General features: G+C 38.0%; 2 protein-coding genes and 1 pseudogene across 3 annotated transcripts in view; all 3 read right to left on the bottom strand.

Moving 5' to 3' along the window:
• Positions 1 to 26527, bottom strand: part of DENND4A (DENN/MADD domain containing 4A) — a 94270-nt gene that overhangs the window by 1637 nt on the left and 66106 nt on the right. For both annotated transcript variants that reach the window (XM_010834551.1, XM_010834552.1), the window contains exons 22-31: positions 20256 to 21355; positions 16148 to 16334; positions 12385 to 12479; positions 10595 to 10770; positions 10350 to 10496; positions 8826 to 9024; positions 8345 to 8599; positions 7307 to 7424; positions 6557 to 6719; positions 6329 to 6393 (exon numbers count right to left, since the gene is read on the bottom strand). In XM_010834551.1, coding sequence (XP_010832853.1) covers positions 6329 to 6393; positions 6557 to 6719; positions 7307 to 7424; positions 8345 to 8599; positions 8826 to 9024; positions 10350 to 10496; positions 10595 to 10770; positions 12385 to 12479; positions 16148 to 16334; positions 20256 to 21355 — 2505 coding nt within the window. The remainder of the gene's footprint in view (positions 1 to 6328; positions 6394 to 6556; positions 6720 to 7306; positions 7425 to 8344; positions 8600 to 8825; positions 9025 to 10349; positions 10497 to 10594; positions 10771 to 12384; positions 12480 to 16147; positions 16335 to 20255; positions 21356 to 26527) is intronic.
• LOC104984687 (36.4 kDa proline-rich protein-like) lies at positions 4359 to 6178 on the bottom strand. Its single transcript, XM_010834550.1, has 2 exons — positions 5329 to 6178; positions 4359 to 5231 (listed from the first exon to the last, which is right to left on the bottom strand). Exons 1-2 carry the CDS (start codon positions 5398 to 5400, stop codon positions 4671 to 4673), a joined length of 633 nt encoding a protein of 210 aa, XP_010832852.1. The 5' UTR covers positions 5401 to 6178; the 3' UTR covers positions 4359 to 4670.
• Positions 16345 to 20249, bottom strand: LOC104984688 (annotated as a pseudogene).

Here is a 26527-nt window from a genome sequence, read left to right as displayed (position 1 = left end):
GTCCACAGTCACTTTTTTTTTTTTTTTAAGTTGACAGTTTTGGAGTTAGGTTGCACAGACCAGTGAAATGTAAAGTACTAAGACATCAACTGTTTAAAATTCTTCTTTCCCAACTTAAAAAAATGTGGTGAAATACATACAAAGTTTAGCATCCTAACCATTTCTGGGTGCCCAGTCTGTGGTATTACATACATTCATAACGTGCAATCATCGCCATCCATTTCCATACCTCTCTTCATCTTGTGAAACTGAAATCTATGCCCTTTAAACCAGCCGTCCCCAACCTTTTTGGCACCAGGGACCGGTTTCGTGGACAATTTCTCCACGAACTGGAGTGAGGGATGGTTTCGGGGTGACTCAAGCATATTACAGGTATTGTGCACTTTATTATTATTACATCGGCCTCACCTCAGATCATCAGACATTCAATCTTGGAGGTTGGGGACCCCTGCATTAAATAATAATACCCTTTTCCTCTCCCCCCAGCTCCTGTCAACTACCATTCTACTTCTGTCTCTATGATTTTGACTTCTTTAAGTTCTTAAGTTGAATCATACAGCATTTGTATTTTTATGACTGGCATATTCCACTTAATGTCTTCAAGTTTCACTTATGTTGTAGCATGTCAGAATTTCCTTATTATTCTTAAGGCTGAATAATAATTCACTATGTATATATCCCATTCTGCTTATCTACTCATCCTTCAATGGATACTTGGGTTGTTGCTTCCACATTTCAGCTACTTTGAATAAAACTGCTATAAACACGTGAGTACTAATATATCTTTGAGACCCTGCCTTCAATTCTTCAGGGTATATACCCAGAAATGAAACTGTTGGATAATGTGGAAATTCTGTATTTAATTTTTTAAGGAAAATGCCATACTGTTTTCGACAGCAGCTGTACCATTTTATATCACAACTAACAATGCACAAGTGTTCCAATTTTTCCATATTCTTACAAACACTTGTTTTTCTGGGGTTTTTGACAGTAGCTATTCTATCTAATGGTGTGAGATGGTATCTCATTGTAGTTTTGATTTGCATTTCCTTATCAGTGATGTTAAGCATCTTTGCCATCCATGTATCTTCTTTGGATAAATGTCTATTCAAGCTCTTTGCCCATTTTGCAATGGCTTGTTTTTTTGTGGTTGAGTTTTAGGAATTCTTTACATATTCTTGATATTAATCTCTTCTCAGATATATGATTTGTAAGTATTTTCCCCCCATCCTATGGGATGTCTTTTTACACAGTTGATACCACTTTTGATGCACAGAAATCTTTAGTTTTCACAATGCCCTATTTGTCTGACCTTTTGTTGCCTGTGCCTTGGGTGTCATATCCAAGAAATCTGACAAATCTATGTCATGAAGCTTTTGTCGTATGCTTTCTTCTGATTGTTTTAGGACTCACATTTAGATATTCAACCCTTTTTGAGTTAATTTTTGTATAAGGGTCCAAACTGATTCTTTTGCAAGAATTCTTTTAGATTCTTTGGATATTCTTTTGGATATCCTGTTTTTCCAGAACAATTTATTGAAAAGAGTCATTTTCCCACAGAAGTGTCTTGGCATTCTTGTCAAAAATCATCTTTACCATAAACGTGAGGGTTTATTTCTGAGCTTTCTATCCTATCCCATTTGCCTATGTATCTGTCTTTATCCTGGTACCACTGTTTTGATTACTGCAGCTTTGCTGTAAGTTTTGGAATCAGTGTGAATCCTCCAGATCTGTTCTTTTTCAAGACTGTTTTGGCTATTTGGGATGCCTTGAGATTCCATAAATTTTAGGATGGGTTTTGCTATTTCTGTAAAAAATACTACTGGTGACTGTATTAAATCTGTAGACTGCTTTAGTAGTACTGATATATTAAGAATATTAGTCTTCTAATTTATGAACATGGGGTGGGTTTCCATTCATATATGTGATTTTTAATTTGAGAAATGTTTGTAATTTTCATGGTACAAGTCTTTCACAACTTCCTAAGCATTTTATTCTTTTTGATGCTACTGTAAATGGACTGCTCTCTTAATTTTATTTTTGTATTATTCATTGCTATAGAAATTAAGCTAATTTTTGTATTTTGATCTTATATCCTATAAACTTGCTGAATTTATTTTTTATTAACTCTAATACTTTGGGGGTTTTGTTTTGTTCTGTTTCAATCTGGTTTGGAATCTCTAGGGTTTTCTATATACAAGATCATGTCACCTATAAACATAGTTTAACTTCTTTGTTTCCAATCTGGATGCCTCTTATTTCTTTTTCTTGCCTGGCTGTTCCAGCTACAGTGTTGAAGTGTGGAAGCGGGCATCCTTTTCTTGTTCCAGATCTTAAAGGGAAGACTGTTTTTTATCATTGAATATGGTGTTAACTCTGGGTTTTTCATAAATGCCCTTTATCAGGTTGAAGATATTCCCTTCTGTTTCTAGCTTTTCTAGTTTGTTGAATTCTGTCAAATGTTTTTTTCTGTGTCTACTGAGATACCATGTGGTTCTGTCTGTATTCTATTAATATGGTATTACATTAATGTAGTTTTTTTTTTTTTATTCTGAACCAACACTGCATCCTTGGGATATATCCCTCTTTGTCATGGCATACGATCCTTTCTATACATTGCTGGATTTGGTTTACTAGTATTTTGTTGAGAATTTCTGTATCTATATTAATAAGGGATATTGTTCTTCAGTTTTTTTTTTTTTTCCCTTGTGACATCTTTGTCTGGGCTTGGTTCAGTTCAGTTCAGTTCAGTCGCTCAGTCGTGTCCGACTCTTTGCAACCCCCATGGACTGCAGCAATGCCAGGCTTCCCTGTCCATCACCAACTCCCAGAGCTTGCTCAAACTCGTGTCCATCAAGTCAGTGATGCTATCCAACTATCTCATCTTCTGTCGTCCCCTTCTCCTGCCTGCCTGCAATCTTTCTCAGCATCAGGGTCTTTTCCAATGAGTCAGTTCTTTGCATCAGGTGGGTAAAGTATTGGAGCTTCAGCATAAGCCCTTCCAGTGAATACTCAGGACTGATTTCCTTAAGGATTGACTGGTTGGACTTCCTTGCAGTCCAAGGGACTCTCAAGAGTCTTCTCCAACACCACGGTTCAAAAGCATCATTCTTTGGTGCTGAGCTTTCTTTATGGTCCAACTCTTACATCCATCCATGACTAGTGGAAAAACCATAGCTTTGACTAGATGGACCTGCGTTGGCTAAGTAATGTCTCTGCTTTTTAATATGCTGTCTTATGTTGGTCATAGCTTTTCTTCCAAGGAGCAAGTGTCTTTTAATTTCATGGCTGCTGTCACCATCTGCAGTGATTTTGGCCTAATGCATAGAATGAGTTAGGGAGCACTTCTTTTTCTTCTACTTTTTTTGTCAGAGTTTATGAAGGATTAGTGTCTTAGTTTGGGCTGCTATAACAGAATACCATAGACTGGGTGGCTTAAATGATGAACAGTTATTCAAGGTGCCAGCAGATGCGGTGTCTGGTGAGAGTACTCTTCCTGGTTTGCAGATGGGTGTCTTCTAATATCCTCCCGTTGCTGAGAGAGAGAGAGGGATAGTTCTCTTCTTTTCTCTGGCTGGCTTGTGGGATCTTAGTTCCCTGACCAAGGGTTGAATCCAGGCTGCAGCAGTGAAAGTGCTGAGTCCTAACCACTGGACTGCCAGGAAGTTCTCTCTTCTTTTTCTTATAAGGATACTATCCCATCCTGGAGGCTCCAATCTCCTGATGTAATTACTTTCCAAAAAGCATCACAGGGCTTCAATATATATGAATTTTGGGGAGGGGGACACAAATATGCCATCTATAACAAACAGTGTTAATTCTTCTTTAAACATTTGGTAGAATTCACCATCTGGTCCTGTGGGAGAAGATTTTTGTATACTAACCCAATCTATTTACTTGTAACAGGTCTATTAAGATTTTCTAATCTTCAGTCAGTTTTATAGTTTATGTCTTTCTAGGAACTTGCTTGTCTCTTTTAGGTTATCTAATTTGTTGGTATATCATTATTTATTATAATTCTTTTTATTTCTGTAAGGTCAGTAGGAATTATCCCCCCTTTATTCCTGATTTCAGTAATTTGAATCTTCTTTTTCTTAGTCTAGCTTAAAGATTTTTCAGTTTTGTTGATCTTTTGTTTTTTGGGGGGCTGCACTGGGAGGTGCGGCATGTGGGATCCTAGTTCCCCAACCAGCGATTCGAACTGTGCCCACCGCCTCGGCAGCGTGGGGTCTTAACCACTGGACTGTCTGGGAAGTCCCTATTGGTCTTTTTACAGAACAAACTTTTGATTTCAATCAGTTTTTCTATTAAAAAAATCCCCCCCCCTTTTTTCTCTAATTTATTTATTTCCACAAATATTTATTTCCTTCTCTCTGCTTGCTTTGGGTTTAGGTTGCTCTTCTTTTTCTAGTTTCTTAAGGTAGAAACTGCTTTTAATGAATCTCAAAGTTTTGGTATATTGTATTTTATTTTCATTTATCTCGAAAGTATTGTCTCATGACTTTTTGGACCAATTTGTTATTTAGGAGTGTGTTGTTTAATTTCCATATACTTGTGAATTTCCTGTTTTCCTTCTATTATTGATTTCTCTTTTCCTTGTAGTGTGGTTAGAGAATATACCTTGTATGATTTCCAAGTTTTTAAAATGTATTGGAGACTTACTTTCTGGCTTAGCGTTTGGTTTCTCTTGGACAATGTTCCACGCGCAGTGGAGAGAGTACTGGACCGTGTTCCATGCGCAGTGGAGAGAGTACTGGACCGTGTTCCATGCACAGTGGAGAGAGTACTGGACAATGTTCCACGCGCAGTGGAGAGAGTACTGGACAATGTTCCATGTGCAGTGGAGAGAGTACTGGACAATGTTCCATGTGCAGTGGAGAGAGTACTGGACCGTGTTCCATGCGCAGTGGAGAGAGTACTGGACAATGTTCCATGTGCAGTGGAGAGAGTACTGGACAATGTTCCATGTGCAGTGGAGAGAGTACTGGACCGTGTTCCATGCGCAGTGGAGAGAGTACTGGACAATGTTCCATGTGCAGTGGAGAGAGTACTGGACAATGTTCCATGTGCAGTGGAGAGAGTACTGGACCGTGTTCCATGCGCAGTGGAGAGAGTACTGGACAATGTTCCATGTGCAGTGGAGAGAGTACTGGACAATGTTCCATGTGCAGTGGAGAGAGTACTGGACCGTGTTCCATGCGCAGTGGAGAGAGTACTGGACAATGTTCCATGTGCAGTGGAGAGAGTACTGGACAATGTTCCATGTGCAGTGGAGAGTACTGGACCGTGTTCCATGCGCAGTGGAGAGAGTACTGGACAATGTTCCATGCGCAGTGGAGAGAGTACTGGACAATGTTCCATGCGCAGTGGAGAGTGTGTGTTTTGCGTTGGCTGGCGCATTCTGTAGGTATTCCTAGGCCTAGCTGGTTCACAGTGCAGTTCGAGTCTTCTGTTTCCTTCTGATCTACTGCCTGGTTGTTCTACCCATTACTGAAATATCCAACTATTAATATTTTGGCTGAATGTCTATTTCTCCTTCCAGTTCTGCGGGTTTTTACTTCATGTATTTGAGGGCTCTGTTGTTAGCAGCATATATAATTCTTATAAATAATTAATAATTCTTGGTGGATTGTTTCATCATTACAAAATGTCCTTCTTTGACTCTAAATTCTACTTTGTCTGATTCTACTTTGTCTAGCCTCCTTGTTAATATTACTTGCATGGAGTATCTTTTTCGATCCTTTTAAAAACTTTCTATTTGTGTCTCTGACTCTAAAGAAGCCAAGCACAATTGAGAGATGATGATCAACCAAAAATGTTTGAGACCTCCTAAAATACATACTTAGCTATCTTATATCTTTTCTGAAACAAGCTTAATGCCATTAGTGATATGACACAATAGTTAAAAGCATAGGACTGGAAATTAAGACTGCTTGGTTCAAATATGGCTCTGTTATTGTTGTGAAACCCAAGTTCAAGTTACTTAACCTCCTGAATCCTCAGCTGCCTCAATAATAATATGGAAATGATAATAGTACCTATCCCATAAGATTTTTGAGAATTATATGAGATATAGTGTGGAAGGTACTTGCTACAATGTAAGGCACATAATAAGCCCTCAAAAAATGTTAGCTTTCATTATTTATCATTGTTACTACCAACATGACCAAAATATCAAATTATCTTTTACATTATATTAAAAGAGAAAGCATTCTAATATATTAAATATAATCTTATATTAAACTAATTAATACTACCAGTATAAAAACATTTTGAAAACTATATCATGGTATATAAGTATTATATGTTTTATATTATGCTGAATTACCTATATCAATGTTTTCTCTTCCCAGTGCCACCAGTGAGAGAAATAGTATTTCTCTATATAAACTCCTAGGGGAGAAAAGGAATGGAGAAGATAGATATTACTATTCATACATCTGTATATATCTATAAAAATTTTTATGTTAATATAAGCATGAGATATTCTAACAAGTCACCAAACAATATGAATCTGCTTAGAGGAACAATATATTCACTTAAGAGAATGACTTACCTCTGTCTTTTAAAATGAGGACATTTATTCAGTGTGTCTAAAATCTGACTCATTGGTCCATAGACATCATTCATTTTAATGCTTTTTACCATATTTTTCAACAGTTCCTGGTTAAATGAATTATCACCTTTTTGCAATAAATGGACCATTGGATACTTTTGGGCTGTAAAAGAACAAAAGAGCAGATGAACAAAAGTGTTCTGTGTATAAAGCAGAATGTAATTAAGCAGCAACTGATAGCTATTTAAAAAGCTACGAAGCGGTAAAAATAAGGGCAATAGATAAAAGAACTGAAATCTAAGAATGAAGAAAGCAAAGAAAAAAAGGAAGAAATAAGACAAACGATGATAAAAATAAGCTTTTTGTGGTCTCAAATACACAGTAACTAAAAATACTATTTTCCATAATACAGCCCCTGGAAGGAATTTTACATCAGCAGCCTGGGATGGAAACAAAAAAACAGGTAAAAAGAACAGGGACAAGCGATGTGCTAAAAATGGAACTCTACAAAATATAACCCCTCCACCACATACAGAGCATCACTCAAAAAACGAAAACCCCTTGACTTCCATAGTAGATAACACTAAAAACATCAAGCTTAACACTCACTCTCAAACAAAAGAGTACGATTTTGACCTGTAAGACAAAAAGTAGTATAATAAAAGTCAGTTACACATTAGTTTAGGCTATTTAAAGCAAGTAGAGAGTACTCTTACATGAAGGAAACGGGCATTCTATGACAGCACTTACTGTGCGCATTCCAGAGGATGTACAAGGGCTGTCCTGGATCCTGATGTAATTTCATATTGTCCCACAACATCTGTATTAAAACATATTTACTGTCTTCAGACATACAGTGGCGAGGAATCTGGGTTGAAGAATAAAAAAACACTCATTAATGATCCTTACATGATAATGTTTTGTAAATATTTTATAAAGATCCTTAAAAATATTTTTTAGGATGTATGGGTGCAAAAAAGAAAAGAACAGAAAAACCATTGGTTTGTATGCATTTTATAACCTACTGAAGGGAGATGACCTGAGTTGAGAAGTCAGTGGTCCCTAAAGTTGCAGATTTAACAAAGTACTAAGATCATGAAAAGTTAGTCTTGACCAGCTTTCGACTGAGGCTCCACAGAAAGATAAATCCAGAAGCCCCATTCTCCAACATTTCAAGACCCTAGCACAGATACTCTGACTGAGTTAACCTCTCAGTCACTCCTTCACTGTTTGGATTGTGCATCCAAACACATGCACAATCATAGACATGAAGTACAAGAAGAGAGAACACAAAGCTCCTAAACTGAGACACCTTGCCCTTTAGTGGCAGTGATGGCATAATGAAAAAGAAAAAAACATAAAAAAAATCCAAGTGAACATACAACAAACTACCTAAACGTTAAATGAAAATTTAGAGGAATGAAGAGGACGGTAGCTGGCACATGACTGCAATGTGAATTACAGCCGTCCTCCTAAAGCGTTAGGCTTGTTCTTGGAGGAGATGTGAGGCATGAGTGGGGCCAACTCACAAAGTCATCTTATAAGAGTCATTTACAGTTTATTCTTGAGGCTATAACAAAAAGCCAAGCCCATTTTGTGTAAACTTTTATAAGAAGTCCAAAAAACATGACTGTCTTACTGCTGAACTGCAAGAAGAGAAATTATTTACAACAATTTTATTGAATCGGATGGTTATTAAAAATATTTAGCATAAAATTACTTTTTTGTCATTAGGAACATGCAAAAGTGATAGCAGCACTGAATTTTAGCTAATTCTTACTCTCGTACCTTTGAATACTTGTTACAATGCTCAGAAGAAAGAATCAGTCCAGGTAAATTACTGGGTAAGTCAAGACGTCTAAAATACCACACCAGGTTCCAAAAAACAATTGGATGATGGTCCACGAAGTCTGCCACTGTTATTGCACGATCACCTTCGTTTTCCAGTAAGCTTTCAAGTTCCTTCCACACCACTAGTGGGCTAAGGTACGGAACAGTGATAGGATCTGGACTTGGGAGGTGCCATTCTAATCCTAAAGAATCCTGTTGAGTAAATAAAAACTGTAAACAGCAAATACAAGAAGATGATACTAAATCATTCTTTTACATGCCTGTCAGTGACTTCCACATAATTAGAAATGTAATTGTATAATATAACAAGATACCCTTCTTAATAAAATCGAAGCTTATGAGGCTGTTTAGTACAAGGGGAACAAAATCAAATGCAAATTATCAATATCCAAACTGTAAAAAACACCGAAACACGTACCGCAGCGCCTTGTAAGGTGGTTGGCAGGCTGCCTGTAGGAACGAGCTTCTGCCCGCCAATGTCTTCCTGATCCAAGGTGCCATAAGTACTAACACTCCTGGCCATTGGAAATAACGGACATTTTGACATAGCTGCTTTTGATCTATCAGCAGGGATCTGAATACTTCGGGCACATGTATTTTCCAGCGGCTTAGATTTGCTTGGGCATTAAAAAAGGAAAAAAAAACCATATCATTCTCTAGATCTATTTTATTTCATCTGACCACGTTCTCTTTAGAATCAGGGCTGCAGGTAGCAAAGTGAAACAAAGGAAAGATGTAGTCTGGCTTTGTCTTGGGAAAAAGGACACAGTTTAAAGTAGCTTAGTCATGTTAAATTTCCTTTTTATCCAGTAAATTTTAAATGTAAGTCATTCATTTGTTCAAAACATTTAGTGGACAACTTATACTGAGAAACCACAGGAGGCCCAGGGATACAAGGCAGAAACAACAGGCACCTATTCCTCCAGGAGTCAGAACTAGTGGGAGACAGCCAAAGAAAGGGCCACAGCAGACCTGTGATGAAAGAACACACACACCCAGACTCGCAGTCCTGTAGTCTAAGAGTCAGGATGAGAGCAGGCTGGCAGGCCACGCCAGCCCGCCAGTCCCACGTATGCGTTTTCTTCTGCATATGCAGTTTCCAGTGTGACTTCTTCTGCCCCGCCCTATCTGCTGCATTGGGCACTTCTCCAAAATGGAGATGATACTAGCCTTTGTTCTAAGCACAGATTTACTTGTATTAGGCTTACTGTATAATTCTTAGTTTGATTTTGACAGTTCATCTAACAGCTCCAAATGTTTTCTTAGCTTATTAAACATTCCTAAGTAGAAAATTAAATACTACAAAGTAGAAATATGTTAGTACTGACTTAATTCCTCAAGAGAGAGATAAGAGAAAGATGTTCATTATAAACTTCAAGTTTCTACAGAATTTTTACCTTTAAAATAATAAACATTATCATATGTGAATTATACAGCTTAAGCTCTGGGGATTCTTGAGGTATAAACTTTTAAAAATCATTTATTTACTTATGGCTACACTGGGTCTTGTTGCTGTGCGTGGGCTCTCTGGCTGTGCTGAGTGGGGCTACTCTTTGTTGTGGGCACAGGCTTCTCTGCGGTGGCTTCTCTCGTTGTGGAGCACGGGCTCTGACTGCGGGGCTCAGCAGCGGTAGTGCGCGGGCTTAGCTGCCCTGTGGCATGTGGGATCTTTCCGCATCAGGGATCAAACCCGTGTCCCCTGCATTGGTAGGCAGATTCTTAACCACTGGACCACCAGGGAAGCCCATAAAGCATCAACTATTAACTGTTGAAACATTTAGATTATTAGAGAATTTCAATATTATTTTAATTAGGAATAAGAATTTAAGATAATAAATCTATTATATAGAGAGATTTAAATCTTAAAATGGTCAGCTAATTTTTCTGTCATAAATGGAAATATATATGTTGTTAACATATAGTTCCACATAAACATAATTACCTATTCAGATCAAAACTCCCGTGAACAGAGAGAAGAGATGTGTCAAGACCAGAGGTTGATGTTGAGATGCAAGACTGCCTTGTCTGACTTGAAAAGGAGGATGGAAAATGTATATTTTCTGTACATGGGCTTGACTTCAAAAAGTATCTGTAATGTGAAAGAAAGGAGCTTTTTGAGAAAAGAGACAATCTAGGAAACATGATCCTTAAACAAGAAGGAAAAAAAAACAAAACGTAAATCATTACCTTCCAGGTCGTCTTAAATCTCTTATCTCTATATTCAGAAAGGGCAAGAAAAGATTGCCACAAAACGGGCAGGTAGTATTGAGATTTGAGTCATCTGCTGTCCAGCCAGCCATGATTTCCTCATCGTGGACCAGACAATCGCAGGTTTTACACCGAGAGCAGCTTGAGATAAGGACCTATGGGAGAAATTAGCACTTTACAAAGTAAGCTAGTGAGTGCATAAAATTATTTCAATTAACAAGTCTATTGGAAAACTAAAATTCAGATGATTTAGAAGTTGCAAACAAAAAAATGGATTATCATCAGTACATTATATAATACACTAACTATTTCAGCTAAGTCTATTCCAAAATTTTTGCCTGAAAGGGAAACTTGCATTTAAAGTGAGCATCTTTACCATTATGCTGCTGCTGCTAAGTCACTTCAGTCGTGTCTGACTCTGTGAGACCCCAGAGATGGCAGCCCACCAGGCTCCTCCATCCATGGGATTTTCCAGGCAAGAGTACTGGAGTGGGTTGCCATTGCCTTCTCCATACCATTATAATTACGTACTATAAAATGCGCCATGATTTTATTTGGCTTCCCAGGCTGTACTAGTGGTAAAGAACCCGCCTACCAATGCAGGAGACATAAGAGATGTCAGTCCCTGGGTTGGGAAGATCCCCTGGAGGAGGAGGGTATGGCAACCCACTTCAGTATTCTTGCCTAGAGAACCCCATGGACAGAGGAGTCTGGAGGGCTACAGTCTACAGGGTTGCAAACAGTTGGACACGACTAGAGACTTAGCATAGCACACACACAAACAAACACACAATTTTATTACTGGAAAACTAAACCCAAGCATTCATTTGTTAATACACAAAATAGGTACTGGTAATTCCATGTTATAGATCTGTGCTACTCAAAGTGTGGTCACCAGAGAAGAGGTGGTCTACAAACTCTTACTGGTTTGTGATGAGCTAAGTTAAGAAACTGAGAAGAGGATCTGGGGACCTATAAAGAAACTGGTCATGCCTGAAACAGCTAAGTTGGTGATCAACAGATTTTACAAGAGTATCAGCCATGACAGATTGGAAATTAAAAACATCAACAACCAAAAAACCTTTGGTCTTTCATTACAGATAGTTTAAGAAGCATTGCTAGAGAGAAATGTAAATACTGTTGTAATTACATTAATAAAATATAGAATTCCTGAAGCCATCAGAAACTCTGTAAATTGCAACATTGGTGTTCATCATTTATTTCCAACTACATGCAAATTTATTTTCCAAGTTTATGCAAATTAGTGTGAAATAGCAACACTCACAAATGTATTTGGAAGCAATTTTTGCACAAAAATTAGGGGAAAATTTTAAAGTATAAAAGTAAAACCTTTTCACTGTAAGAAAATGGGATATAGCAGCATATCCAGCAGATATATATATTATACTGATACAAAGAATGAAAAACATGATGGAAAAAGTGGACACAAATGCCAAAACCGCTCCCAGTATCCTCATCCAAAAAGTGTGCCTACAGTGAAACTACGTGAAAGTGTTTAAGAAGCGAAATAACTATTGAAAGAGGACATACATCAAACAAAGGTCAGATATAAATGCTGAAAATAAAAGTGCTATCAAAGTATGGAACTTTTCTAAACAGAAAGTCACAGACATTTTAAGTTTATTCAGGTGTAATACACATTCTGAAATTTTCAGATGCTATATATTTATCACTCTACCAGAGACTATCAATATTTAAGAAATTTTATTAAGTAACACATGACGATATTCTTTTGATTAAAATTGTACCTCCATTGCATAGTTCTGGAAGATATTTGTATTACTCGTGTTGCAGGAAGATGCCACCTCTGATTTCCCAGGTAAGGCAAACTTGGATAAGGATCCTGTTCATTATTAAAAAACAAAGAGCAAAACCATTAAAATTAATAAGAAAGGATGTGAGAATCTCTCACTCTCATAAATTCTCTGGTAAATTATCAAACTGTCCTATTTAAAATTTAAGAAAAAACACATAAATAATGAAAAATGTTTTTCAAGTGTGCATTTGTCTTTTGCGTATACACCTAAGGAAATGTGTTTTAATTCATTACTCACTTATTTTCATTACTCACTTATTAAGCACATTGCATGTACAGGCTAGAAGGCATACTGGTTGTTTGTAATTACTATTTTGCTGTTTCTATTCTTACATGTTTAAGATATAAGAAAGTGTTTAGTTCTAAGGTTTAACAAGTATAAAACAGCTGATCTTATTTCAGATCATGAAAAGAATTACTGGCAACTTTCTGCCTTGTAAGGCTCTTTAAAATCTCTAAGAGTAACCTTGCTCTTAAGCACTAGGCAAGAGTTTCCAAGTATATTCTCAACAGCAAAGAGATGTGAGGAGGTATTAAAATAACAACAAAAAGTGAGAACAGTTCTGTGGTCAAGTCGATTGCTGACAGTGGCTATATCTAGTTAGGAAAACTGGAGGTAATCTATACTTTTTTCTCTGTAGTTACTACATTTTATGAATGAACACTGGTATTTTTATAAATATAAAGGTATTAAAACAAAGTAAAGGTATAAACTAGTGGTTCCAAGAAACAGAGAGGACAGGAGAACATGAAATACCCCCATGGGGATGCAATCAGCATAATCCAGACTAATGATCCAACTGCTTCAGCAAATAAATCACAAGAGGAAAAAAAGCTCTAGACCTTCGTTAGCAGAAGCCCCTGCCTCACAGAGATGCAGAGAGAGCTGAAGCCTCATATCATCCTAGATGCTTAGAAAGTTATCTGCAGTTCTTTCCTGATGGTCTTCCAACAACCTTCTGTAATTCCACCTCCCTCTGCTAAAGCTAGTTCAAAATTGCTCTCTATTAGCCTTGACTAATTCAATCATTTATGCTGGCAGTCTACCTTTTGTATCTAATCAATCTACAGCACAGAATATTCTTTTTAGCAAAGTGAATCAGGATATGAGGTTATCTTATTTAGTTCAATAAACTCTTCTTGGATGTTAGAAAAAAATAAGGGGGAGCTAATCACCTGATTATATGATAAGTGGGGGAAAATACAGGGAATGAAGAAGAGAGGGAGTTAACAGACATCAAACAATGCAACAAATAGACCCTGTCTGGGTCTCAACTTGAACAAACCATCTATAAAGAGTTTTATGAGATAGTTGTGAAAGTTTAAACTATGTATATATTTTATATATTATGTAATAACCTTGACACATTAAGAAATATGATGATATTACAATTTTGTTTAAAAAAATGTTTCACAAAAGATACATACTGTGAAAAGTGAAAGTTGCTCAGTCATGTCCAACTCTGTGACCTCATAGACTATACAGTCCATGGAATTCTCCAGGCCAGGATACTGGAGTGGGTAGCCTTTCCCTTCTCCAGGGGATTTTTCCAACCCAGGATTGAACCCAGGTCTCCTACGCTGCAGGCAGATTCTTTACTAACTGAGCTATCCTCTAAGGTCTAAAGGGCTTCCCTCCCTTGTGACTCAGCTGGTAAAGAATCCACCTGCAGTGCGGGAGACCTGGGTTCAATCTCTGGGCTGGAAAGTTCCCCTGGAGATGGGTAAGGCTACCCGCCCCAGTATTCTGGCCTGGAGAATTCCATGGACTGCATATAGTCCATGGGGTTGCAAAGAGTTGGACAGGACTAAGTGACTTTCACTTACATACTGTATGACTCCATAAAAATGTTGAAAAATGGCTGGCTATAGTGTTAAGATAATGCTCACCTGTGCAGGGAGTGGGGAGTGGATGTGGGCATGAGACAGGGCTCTGGGTGCTGTTATTGAACTGTTACCTTAACCTGATACTGGTTATTCAGTTGTTCTCAATTTATGACATGGACAATATTTACATACATAAAAATGCACACAGTACATGTATAACAGAGTAAATAATAAATTTCTTAAATAAACAAAGTAACTTTAATAAAAAGTTAAAAAAGATATAACATTAAAGTCCTTATGTTTTAGAAACACACGCTGAGTATTTATGAATAAAATTGTATATTGTTTGGGACTTACTTTAACATAATTCAGTGGGGCAGGAAGCAATGTTGGCAGCAGAAGACAGAGGGGACAAGATAAAACAAGACTGGCCATTTGTTGGTAAGTGCTGAAGTTGCATGAAGGGTACATGGGAGTTTGTTGTGCTATTCCTTCTACTTTTGTGATTGCTTGAATACTTCCACAATAAAAGCTTTTTAAAATAGTAAAGGTGCAAACTTAAAAAACGTTATAGTGCGTTCATTCCTCACATCATATACCAGGATAAATTTCAAATGGATTAAATATCTAAATCAGGAGTCAAATCTACCTTTGTATGATCACAAGAATGATTTTTACATTTTAAAAGCACTGTTAAATATATATATATATATCCCACAAAACTTAAACTATTTACAATATGGCCCTTTATAGAAAAAGTCTGCTGATCCCAGAAAATGTTAGAGAGGGAACGAGAGAAGTATTGAAGAAAGTAGTGCTGAACCTAGGGGAAGGCAGAGTCTTTTCCAAAGACTCAAAACCCAGAAGTAACAGGGCAAAAACTGATACAAAACTGAAAACGTTTATGTGGGGGAAGAAAACCCCGAAATTTGACACAGTTGGAAAAAGCATCTGCCACTGATATAAAAGGCAAAGGATTAATTCCCTAACAAAAAAGAGCTATTAAAACTTAAAAAAAAGATGGTGGGGGGACCAACAAGTGAAAGTTAAATGTAGGCAAAAGACAGTTCACATAGTTCCTGAATGTACAAACAGATATGCAATTTATAAAATAAATATAAGTGAATATTAACTGAAATACACTCTTCACCTATCAGATGGCAAAAATCCATAAGTGTGCTAAACATATTTTCTTCACAAGGCTGCTGGGAAATAGGTATTCGTCTACACTACCTGTGGGAATACAAAATTATATACCCCTGAGGAAGGAACTTGGCAGTATCACTTCCAGGAAGAACTTGGAAGCATCTTCTAAAGCTACCTTGGCAAAAATATAATATGGCATACGCACATCACAGCATTATTCATAACAGTTAAAGGCAGCATTGAAAGTCCATCAACAGGGAAGTGGTTAAGATAAGCTGATACGTCACACGTGATGAACACTGCGACCTTAAACATGAGAGGGGGACAGTGCTATGTGATGGTATGAAATGTTCTTCGGAACACGGTGTTAAGTGAAAAAAGCAAGTAACAGTTAATTGTTTAACAGTTATTTTACCTTTTGAGTAAGAAGACAAGGAGGTATGAAGAACACACAAACACAACGCACATGCTTTTAAAGAAGTATATATTTTTTAACAAAGCAACAACGAAAGGATAAATCAAAAATGAACAAAAATGGCTGCCTCGAGGGACAAGGAGAAAACAAGCCGAAGGGATGAGGATGGAAGCCAGAGCTCTCTCCAAGAGCCTTGGTTCTCTGTTGCGTTGAGCCATGCAAATCTTTTACAAAATTAAAAATATAAAGGAGGAAAAGTAAAGGTACCACATATCAAATGCAGGACGACAGAAGGGTTTGCACAAACCTTCTAAGGAGGCAGAGCCTTCCAGGCTTGTTCTGCTGAAATCAACTCCCTTAGTCCCTGAAGTGGCGCTGCTCTCCTGAGAAGTGGCTCCTTCCAACTCATGGCAGACATCTTCATCTGTTAAAGAGGTAGATTCAGAATCCTGGGCTCCCACTGAAGAAAGACTGGTACGGTCAGAACTTTGATCCTAAGGACATAATTGTAAGCTTAATTTCCTTCATATTTAAAGTTATTTAAAAGGTCACTTCTAAGGCAGAGGAAATGCCTAATTACTCAGATGATCAATTAATCAACATTGTAACTTCTAGGGGAAAAATAAAACCAATCAGTTTTACAAGGTCATCCTAATTTGGACAAACATGAGCTGGAGATCAATTTTTACGGCAGCATTTCTTAGATCAAAGCAGTTACCTGTTAGATAACTGTTAACTTTAAGCCTTTATTGCTAATTTTCTTCCCTGCAAATCCTGGTCCAGGATGGTATCACCAGAAAATTACATTTTATTCTCTTTTATTTGCTCACATTTTGTTCTTTTCCATAGCAATCCAGGTTATTATTCCTGGATCCCATGAAAGTTACTGTGTAGTCTGGGTACTGTTATAACCTCTTGGAGAATGTTGTGCTTTTGTTTTAGCAGTCAACTGAGTTACATTCAGCTTGTGATCTGTGTTTTGGTTTTTGTAGGTGGGGATTTAGTGCTCAGTTTAATTCTCTAAGCTTCGTCCTCCACGCTGGTCCGCAAGCATGCCATGCACGTGTAAGCTCGAGAGTGAGGCGGGTACTCGTGTGGGCCACACACAGAACCAGGAATCCTTCTCCTTCTCTCACAGCTTCCCCTCATACTCTCCTGCCCAGAGACCCCCTTCCCTGGTTCCTCTCTCCAGGAAATATGGGGATTCTCCTGAAGTTTTAGCTGCCAGGATGCCAGGCCACGCTGTGACAGGGACCTGCTCTTGGGGCAAAGATGCATGAAAAAGAAAATGGGAAATTTTCTCCACAATCTGTTGCTTTTATTTTTCAGAATCCTTAGATAGTTGCTGTTTTGTATTTTGTCCGGAGTTTTTAGTTGTAAGTTGAGGGATGAGTTTTAGTGGCCTTATGTTACCACAGTGGAACTAAAATTTTCACCCAAAATTTTAAAGAATATTTTTGCTGGGTACAGAAAAACACGTCTGCAGCATTTTCTTTCAGTACTCTGATCAAGATGTTTTTCCAGCATCTTTTGAGATCACTTTCTATTCAGAAGACAACTGTCAGTCTTCTTATTGTTGCTTTTTTTAAAGAAATTAATGCTTTGAGAAACTTACTTCCAAATTACTTTTATGTGTTTTTAAGTCCTAAAGAGCATCCAAGAAAAAAACATATACAGTTTCCATAGGAATAAGGACAAAAAATGGATTTGAAGACTGCCCCAAATGATATTTCCTAAAGGAAAAAAATGTAATATTTAACTTTTTTTTCTTGAGGCAGGGTAAGTGAACAACATACATAATAAATAAAATTTTCTTACTTTACAAGGAGGAGGGACTATGATCCTGTTTTTGATGCATATTAAATACAAAATCCACTGTTCTGATCAAGATGAGGGAAAAAAGATCATTCTTCAACACTTCAGCTCTCATGCAATGAAACCCAAAGGTCTGTTGAATCCACCTTTTCGATTCATGTACTGCCTATACTTTCTCTTCTGAGACACATTTATGGCATAGGCATTTACGGAGCCATCCACCTTTTTCCCTTTTGTGGAGGTAAATCCCATTAACATCATCATTTCTATTCCTCTCTCTGTTGTGCCCTCTGTCTTCCTCAGTTATCTGACGTTCTTTGCTCTTTATTTCTTTCTCCTCCTCAGCTCTTCTTTCTTTCAGTTGAGAAGGGGAAGGAGATGTGGATCTCTGTTGCCTTGGGGACCTGGAACGCCTTCTGTGTGGTCCGAGAGCAGCTTCTCCGATCTCGCTCCCAGGACCGCGACCCTTCTCGGCCCCTGCGTTTTGGCCCGGGACCGCCTAAGCTCCCTCTGTGGGGAGCGGCTGTGGCTGCGACCCATTTGGAATCCTCCTTCAGTACAAGTCGCCCCGGAAACGTATTGTTGCTCTTTTGAAGGTAATATATACCTTTTCTTTGGCTCCTTTTAAGATTTTCTTTGTATTTCATTCTCGTCTAACATTAGATGCCTATTTTGGCACTTATTCTGCCTGACATTCATGTATCTTCTAAATATGTGAGTTGACATCTTTAATCACTTTTGGAAAATTTGCGGCAATTAGCTTTTAAAATTTTCTTTCTACCCCGTTCTTTCTTCTTCTGGAACTCAATTACATCAATGTTAGGCAGTTCCACTAAACTGCACATTCTTTCCAATATTTCCCTTTTTTTTTTCTGTCTATACTTCCATGTGGATATTTTCTACTAACTCCCATCAAGTTCACTAATCTTTCTTCTCCTGTGTTTTGTCTGCTGTTAAATCCAACAACTGTATTCTTAATTTCGCATCTTTTTCACTTCTAGAATTTACACTGGTTCTTTTCAATAGATGATTATCTGGGGAAATTTTCCATCTTTCTAGCTTTTTTTTTTAACCCTTTCCTCTATTTTCTTGGACATATTGCAATTACTTCCAAGTATCTTGCTAATTCAAATATTTAGATCACCTGAAGGTCTATTTCCTCCACCATCTGTTTTTCCTGTTTTTAGTTATGGGCCTTGTCTCTCAGTATGGCTGTTTTTTCTTTTGGCTGCACTGGGTCTTCATTATGGCGCGTGGACTTCTCTTGCTGTGCAGCGCAGATCTAGAGTATGTAGATTCTACTCACAGCACACAGGCTCAGTTGCTCTGTGGCATGGGGGATCTTAGTTTCTCAACTACGAATTGAACCCATGTCCCCTACATTGGAAGGCAGAACCACTGGATCACCAGGGAAGTCTGTCAGTATAGCTATTTGTAATTGAATTTTAGAATATAAAAACTTCATAGAAAAAACTGTAACTCCAGTTAATGTTCTGTTCCTCTGGAAAGGACACACTTTTTCCTGTTAAAGCAAAGGCTGATTGGTTCGATCTAATCACAGACTGAGCTGAGTCCAGCACAGGCTGCAGTTTTGGTCAAGTACAGTCTACCTTTGGTTTGCTCGTGTTCCTAAGGCATAGCTCTGCAGGAGTTTGAACTAAGGGCCTGGTGTGTGTACCAAAGATTCCCTGCCTCCACTCCCCTCAGCTCACAGCAGTTAAATTATTGTATTCCCAGCACCATAAAATTGCCGAGAACTTTGTTTTATCAGAGACTTATTGCTTACCTTTTCATACTCCTGTTTCATGCATTATTTGGAAAATATCTTGAAAGAAAAAAAACTTGTGTATCTGAGGACTCTCAAATTTGTCAAAGGGACAAATATTTTTGTCTCTCCAGTTCCACAAGATCCCCAAAGTCCTGCTGGCCCCCTCACCTCTCCACAGTCCTCTGATTAGACAAAGCCTGAATTTGCAACCTTTTACTCTGTGCTCAGAATAAGCAAATACCCTCATGGAAAAAGTAGCTATAGGACTTCAGCTCATCTCTGCAATTCTCCTCTCTAGAATCTCGCCCATCTATTTTTTGTTGTTTTAGCAGTTCTCTGATGACGTTAAGCAAGTACTTAAGGGTACCTACTCCAGTATTCTGGCCTGGAGAATTTCATAAACTGCATAGTCCATGGGGTTGCAAAGAGTTGGATGTGACTTTGACTTCACTTCTATATTTCATCTAGCTTTTTGCTTTGGGAGGTATGCGGGTGTATCACAAGGTACTCCATTCTAACCAGGAAGAAAAATCATACGCCTAGCTGGTAATTTTTGAAGGCAATAAATAATGAAGCTCAGTAAGCACTTTTATTCCAGCTACAAATCACTTTCTTTCAAAATTGAACTACAAATATAACCTTAGTTGGTGAATTCTTTCCTTTTGAAGTTATTATTCAAGTTCAAATTCTGATACTTACAAACCTTATGCATCCAAGAGTCCTTTCTGTAAAGCTGTATTTTAGGAGAATGGTAAAACACATCTTTGCAAGCAAGGGACTTCTGGTGGTAGAGGAGGGTAAAAGGAAACGCAGAAAATACTAATAAACCTACCTTTGATGATGTGGTGTACATGGTGAATCTTGAATACCATTTGCTTGCTTTCTCGGCAACTCCTTTTCCAGCAGTGAACATACTGTTTCTCAGAACATCTAGTTTAGGTACTAGTAGTGTGTCTAAATTAAATGAAGGTGATGAATGGGTTAATGCATCTTGAGATTCTTCCCTAAATGGACAGGTAGGTGAGAAGGCTGGAGAAGACCAGAGTCTATCCCTTGGCCTGTCCTCATTTTTTGAGTAACTTTTGGATTTGGTAAGTCTCACTGGTCTGGGAGAATTAGGAGGCAGGCTAGATCTTCTGCATGCCTTGACCAACGTTGGACTTTTCTTAGTGGTGACTTTATCATCACAGGCCCGTTGTAAATCAATGCTTGGTGTTCGACTTGTCAAAGGACTGCTCATGTTATTCATATACATCTCAATTTCTTCAGCTAAATCCCGCCTAGCAGATGGTGTTGAAACACTTTTGCTGTCATCCTCCTCCTCTTCCTCCTCCTCTTTTTGCTGCTGTTCAGTCTCAGCAACCAAAAGTGAGAGGGGATCAAATCCTGTGGCAACATCAGTTTTTTCAAAAGGTTTTATTGAAAAGCTGCTGTTCAAGCGTTGACTCCTCTTGGGATTTTGTGGAACAATGTACCTCGCTTTTGAAATATCTGTTTCATTGTCTAAGTCTTCTAAGTCAAAAATAACAGGAGAATCCACTTTATCTGTCAGACAATTAGAACCATCAAAAGGTGTATCATCATCACTCGATTCCTTTTCTACACTGTCTCTCTTTGATCTTAAAGACGGTTTTCCAATATTAAGACTATTTGGTCTTGTGCTTTTTGAGATTACATTTGAAAGAATTTTTGCATCAGCTCCTAATTTCTCAACCATGTTTCCAGGGTTTGCTTCCTGGTTAATTCTACTGAGCATAAGTCCCATCAGCACTCCTCCACTAAGGTTGCGGCTTCGATTTACCCAGGACATTTGCTGCTGCAAATCAGGCTCATTGTCACTTTTATGTCTTTTCCTGAAGCATCTACTTTGAATGTTTCCTGTTTCATTTGCATCCTCAAAAGACGATATTAAGAGCGGCTCAGATGTGCTTTCTAAAAAACAAGAGAAGTGCTTTTAGCCATGAAAAATGTAATATGCAAATATAAGTTGTCTTAAATATTTAAGATACCAGTAATAAAAATGATAACAGCAAGAATTTATCAAGTACCTGCTATTTCACAGATGCTATACTAGGCACTTTATTTACATTATCCACCATAATCATTCCAACATCCTTATGGGTGGAGGAAAAGCTTATACTCAGAGATTAATTACCTAGCCCAAAGTTACCTAGCCCTTAAGTGACAGAAGTAAGTAAGTAAGTAAGTGTTAGTCACTCAGTCGTGCCCGACTCTTTGCGACCTCATGGACTGCAGCCCATCAGACTCCTCTGTCCATGAGATTTTCCAGGCAAGGATACTGGAGTGGGTTGCCACTGCCTTCTCCAAGGGATCTTCCCAACCCAGGAATCGAACCTGGGTCTCCTACACTGCAGGCAGATTCTTTACCAGCTGACCTACAAGGGAAGCCCTAACTGGGATTCAAATCAAATATGAAGGGTACGCTCTGAGATATAAGGATGCACTACTTTTTAAAATTTATGGGACTAATATTTACCCTTGGTACATTTATTATAACAACAATAATAATGAATTTATGTCCATTTCACTGAACTGACTAAATAACAATGGTTATACAATTGTGGTTGTGCTAGATAACCTTAAGATTCTGAGTCTTCTGCCTATAAAAAGAAAAATAAAACCAAAAACACTAAGCCAAACCAAAGACAGCTATGTGAGCTTTATAAATAAAACTTATTTTTAAAACTCTAAATCCTCATGACCATAGATGTGGCTAAATAATTTTACTTTTTCTTTAAATATTGATTCAAGTTTATAATACTTGAATGTGAACAGCCACTTTCTATTCAGAAACACTGTTCGCTGCTTTTAACCAGAAGCAGAAATCAAGACTTTTGATCACTTTAATTGTCCTTATTATGTGGGAGTCTCCTAAAGCATTAGTCAGGTATAGTATTGTCAGCTACTCTTTTTACATGTTTTATACAACAGAATTAGCTCTCTATACCAGGCAATTACGAAAAATGGGCCTTTTTTCCTGTCATATGATGCATTCAGGTAACAGGATAGGAGATGAAAGGGACTACTAGAGACCTTAAAAGCCTACAAACTAATACTGTTTAATAAACATATATTAATAGCATTAACAAGGAAAACAGTATAATAGAGAGGTAAAGTATATTCTTTTTTTCCTATATTAGCTTATGATTAAGAATATAAGAAACCAAGAATACACTTTCTTCTAATATTCTGGGAAACTTTATACTGGACAGTTTATATATTATCAAAGACCTGGAGGAATCTTATAAGCCAAAGATAAAACTCAAGGACTGCATTTAAATAGAAGAGCAAGGGTTCCTTCACAAAGTAAGAACTATGCAAATGGCCTAAAGACAAATAAAGCTGGTTATCCAGTTATACCAGGGATTGGCAAACTGCACCACTGAGCCAACCAGTCTGTGGACTGTTTTTATACAGTTTCAAACGGTATTAACATTTTAAGAGTTGTACACATCACACACATAAAGAACAGGCAACTGGATTTCCCAGTGGTGTGGTGGTTAAGAATCCACCTGCCAATGCATGGGACACAGGTTTGATTCCTGGTCTGCAAAGATCCCATATGCCACAGAGCAAGTAAGCGTGTGTGCTACAACTACCGAGCCTGTGCTCTGGAGCCCGGGAGCTGCCACCACTGAGGCTCATGTGCCCTGCAGCCTGAGCTCTGCAACGAGAGAAGCCACCACCACAAGAAGCCTACGCACTGCAACGAGAGCGAAACCCCACTTGTCACAATCCAGGAAGCTTGTGCACAGCAAGGAAGACTCAGTGCACTTCAGCAAAACCCAGCACAGCCAAAAATAATAATAAATTTAAAAAATAGAACAGGCAATAGAGACTGTATGTGGCCTGTAAAGCAAAAATATTTACCGTTTGGCCATTTACACAATAGTTTATCTGATTCTAAGTTGATATACATGCTAAATTCTACCAGACTAGGCTGGATGCTGCTCTAGTCCAGGGGTTGCCCTTCTTTAGCTCTGTGAACAAGCTGTAATCCCTTCCTACTATACAGTCTTGACACATTGCTTCCCATTGCTTGGAATGCTCCATTTCGATTTCTCCTTCAGAACTCCTGTGTGCTCAGGTGCTCAGTCGTGTCCAACTCTTTGTGACCCCATGGAGTCTAGCCCACCAGACTCCTCTGTTTATGGGATCGTCCAGGCAAGAATGCTGGAATGGGTTGCCATTTCCTCCTCCAGGGCATCTTCCGAACCCAGAAGTGCCTACTGTGTCTCCTGCACCAGTCAGCAGACTCTTTACCAGTAAGTCACCTGGGAAGCCCACAGCCTCATTGATTTTCTCTTCATTCTTCAGACGTAAGCTCAAAACCATATTACCAAGGAAGCCTTCTTGACCCATGTCCCCTAAAGCCAGGCTAGCCTATTCCATGCTCTCACCCTTCTTGACAGGCTTTAACATCAGGGTGTTTTCACATTTACTTAATTATTTGATTAATGTTTTCTCATCCCTTCCATGTGTTTCTCTATGAAGTCTGGGACCATGTTTATTTTTTATTCTTTACTATATCCTAGGTAGCACCTGGCACATGGTAGCAGGTAATAGGTGTGCAAAAAAAAAAAAAAATATCGCTGAATGAATACTGTCTTCTGGGAAACAACTGCAGCCAACAGACCAACCCAGAATATAACTCAGCATAATATATTACAATATGACACGTTATAGCTAAATGTAGTGGCTAAAGATAAAAAGCTAAAACACACTTAAGGCAGAATGAGGCCTAAAAACATATATCAAAGTATGTTTTCAAGTTTAGAGTATGTTTCACTTCAGAGTAAATTTTTTTGTGCTTGAACTCTCAGTAATTCAATATGCATTTATCAAAATGTTAAAATTCCTGGGCTTCCCTGGTGGCTCAGCGGTACAGAAACTGCCTACCAATGGAGGAGACTTGGGTTTGATCTCCGTCCTGAAAGATTTCACACGCAGCGGAGCAACTAAGCCTAGGTGCCGCAACTACGAAGCCTGTGTTCTAGACCAGGAGCGTAACTGCTGAAGTCCGCGTGCACTAAGCCTGTGCTCTGCAACAAGAGAAGCCACTGCAATGAGAAGCCTGTACACCGCAACTAGAGAAAAACCCACCCAGCAACGAAGACCTAGCATAGCCAAAGACAAAGAAAGTTATTTTTTAAAATGTTAAAGTTCCCAAGATAAACATTAAACCATGTCTTTGGTTATTCCACTCCCACATCTTTTGGAAGCTGTCATTTATTTATGTAATGATATAAATAAAATATACACATACTGCACTGCAAAACATGAAGAAACTTGAAAGGTGTTTTGAACCCTAGGAGTACTGGTATACAAGAAAAAGATGCAGAAAAGTTAAGTATTCCTATAAGTCCCACATAGAGTCTTTGGTAGGAGTGATAAGCCCCAAGTACTTAACAGAAAAGTTTTCAAGTCAAAAATCTTAAGGATAAACTAACAACTCCAGTTCATACCTAGGAAACCTATCACAGGCTTTGAAAAAGTGACTTGTTCAGCACAGAGGGCAAAATCAAAAGCCATATGCTGAGTCAGACGCTGATGACTCTGACAAAATGTCAGAAACACAGGTTTGTTGACAATCATGTGAAAACAGAAAGTTCATAAAAATAGATCTAAGAAAACCGCAAGCATGAACAGAAAGGAACAAAAGAACAAGAAAGCAAAGATTACCAAAGGCCAGTTATTAAGAATCAAAATTAGACAGTGATTAGGAAGAACTAAATGGTTGTGAAGCAATTATACGATACCAATGAAACAATTTTTAATCTTTAAGTTATAACAATTATCTAACAAAGAAATGTGAAGAAAGACAGTTATAGATCATTTAACACTTTTTTTTTTTTTTAATAGCTGCAGCAGGGGTCTGCACACTTTTTCTGTCAAGGGCCAGACAGTAAATATTTTACCCTCTGCAGGCCATACAGCCTCTGTGGCGACTCCTCAGCTCTGCTGACACAGTACCAAAGCAGCCATAGACAAGACAGAAGCAAATGAGCTGGCTGTGCGCCAATCAGCCTTTGTTTATGAACACTGAACTGTGATTCATCTAACTTTCATGTGTCACAAAATCAATAGTAATCTTCTTGATTTTTTTTACCATTTAAAAGTGTGAAAAACCATTCTTTGCTTGTGGACCTGTACAAAAACCAGGCTGCAGGCCCACTCTGGCCCGTGGGCCACAGTCTGCTCACCCCTGAAGGAGAGGCGTATCTACTTATGCTGCAGAAAAACAAACATCACAGCAGCAGGGCCGCTTACAGAGATAGCTCAGCCTTCACAGCACAGGTCCTTCAATAACAGTTTAAGTTAAAATGATGCAGAGTTGAGCTAATACAAAAATAAAATAATTATGAAATCAGACTGAAACACTAGAAACACTGAATCTTAGGTCTGTTTTGTTCCCTAAGTTTGTGAGACCAAATATATCCAGGATCCTAAAATGATTTTTCCATTAACTAATTGATAACTTATGTGACATGCCAATAGTTTGACTATGCCTGAGTTTTCTCATCTTTGAAAGAGTGCTAATATTTCCTCTCTCACTAATATAAGCACTGCTATAATAATAAATACAAAATACTATATATGAAGTGCTTTGGAAAGAAAAAATATTACGTATTCTTATCTAAACTATCTGAAGAACTGTCCTTTTGCCTCTGAAAACCAGGAATAATACAAAGACTAAGGAACTCATTTAAAAACTGGGGAGATGTATAGTACCCTCAGAACTGATCATATTACTTGCTTCCCATTTCCCCTCTCCAAAACTTCCCACATTCTAAACTCAAAAGATGGTTTGTGGCTTGTAAGTATGTCCCCTTTCTTTGTTATAATAAAGCTTGAACAAACTGTAGTATAAAACAGAATTTAAACTACTAAACTGTACCATTGAGAGGTGGCACAAATATTAAAAAAAAAAAAACAAAAAAACCTTAGAGAATTCAGACTTTAAAAAAATAGTCACCCACCAGAAAATTACTAGAACTAATCAATGATTATAGTAAAGTTGCAGGATATAAAATCAACACACAGAAATCCCTTGCAAAAAAAAAAAAAAAAAAAAAAAAAAAA

The sequence above is a fragment of the Bison bison genome, unplaced genomic scaffold (genome assembly GCF_000754665.1).
Source record: "Bison bison bison isolate TAMUID 2011002044 unplaced genomic scaffold, Bison_UMD1.0 scf7180017864034, whole genome shotgun sequence".
Classification (NCBI taxonomy): domain Eukaryota; kingdom Metazoa; phylum Chordata; class Mammalia; order Artiodactyla; family Bovidae; genus Bison; species Bison bison.
Note: the sequence above shows the minus strand (reverse complement) of the source record. Positions and strands in the feature narration are given on the sequence as shown.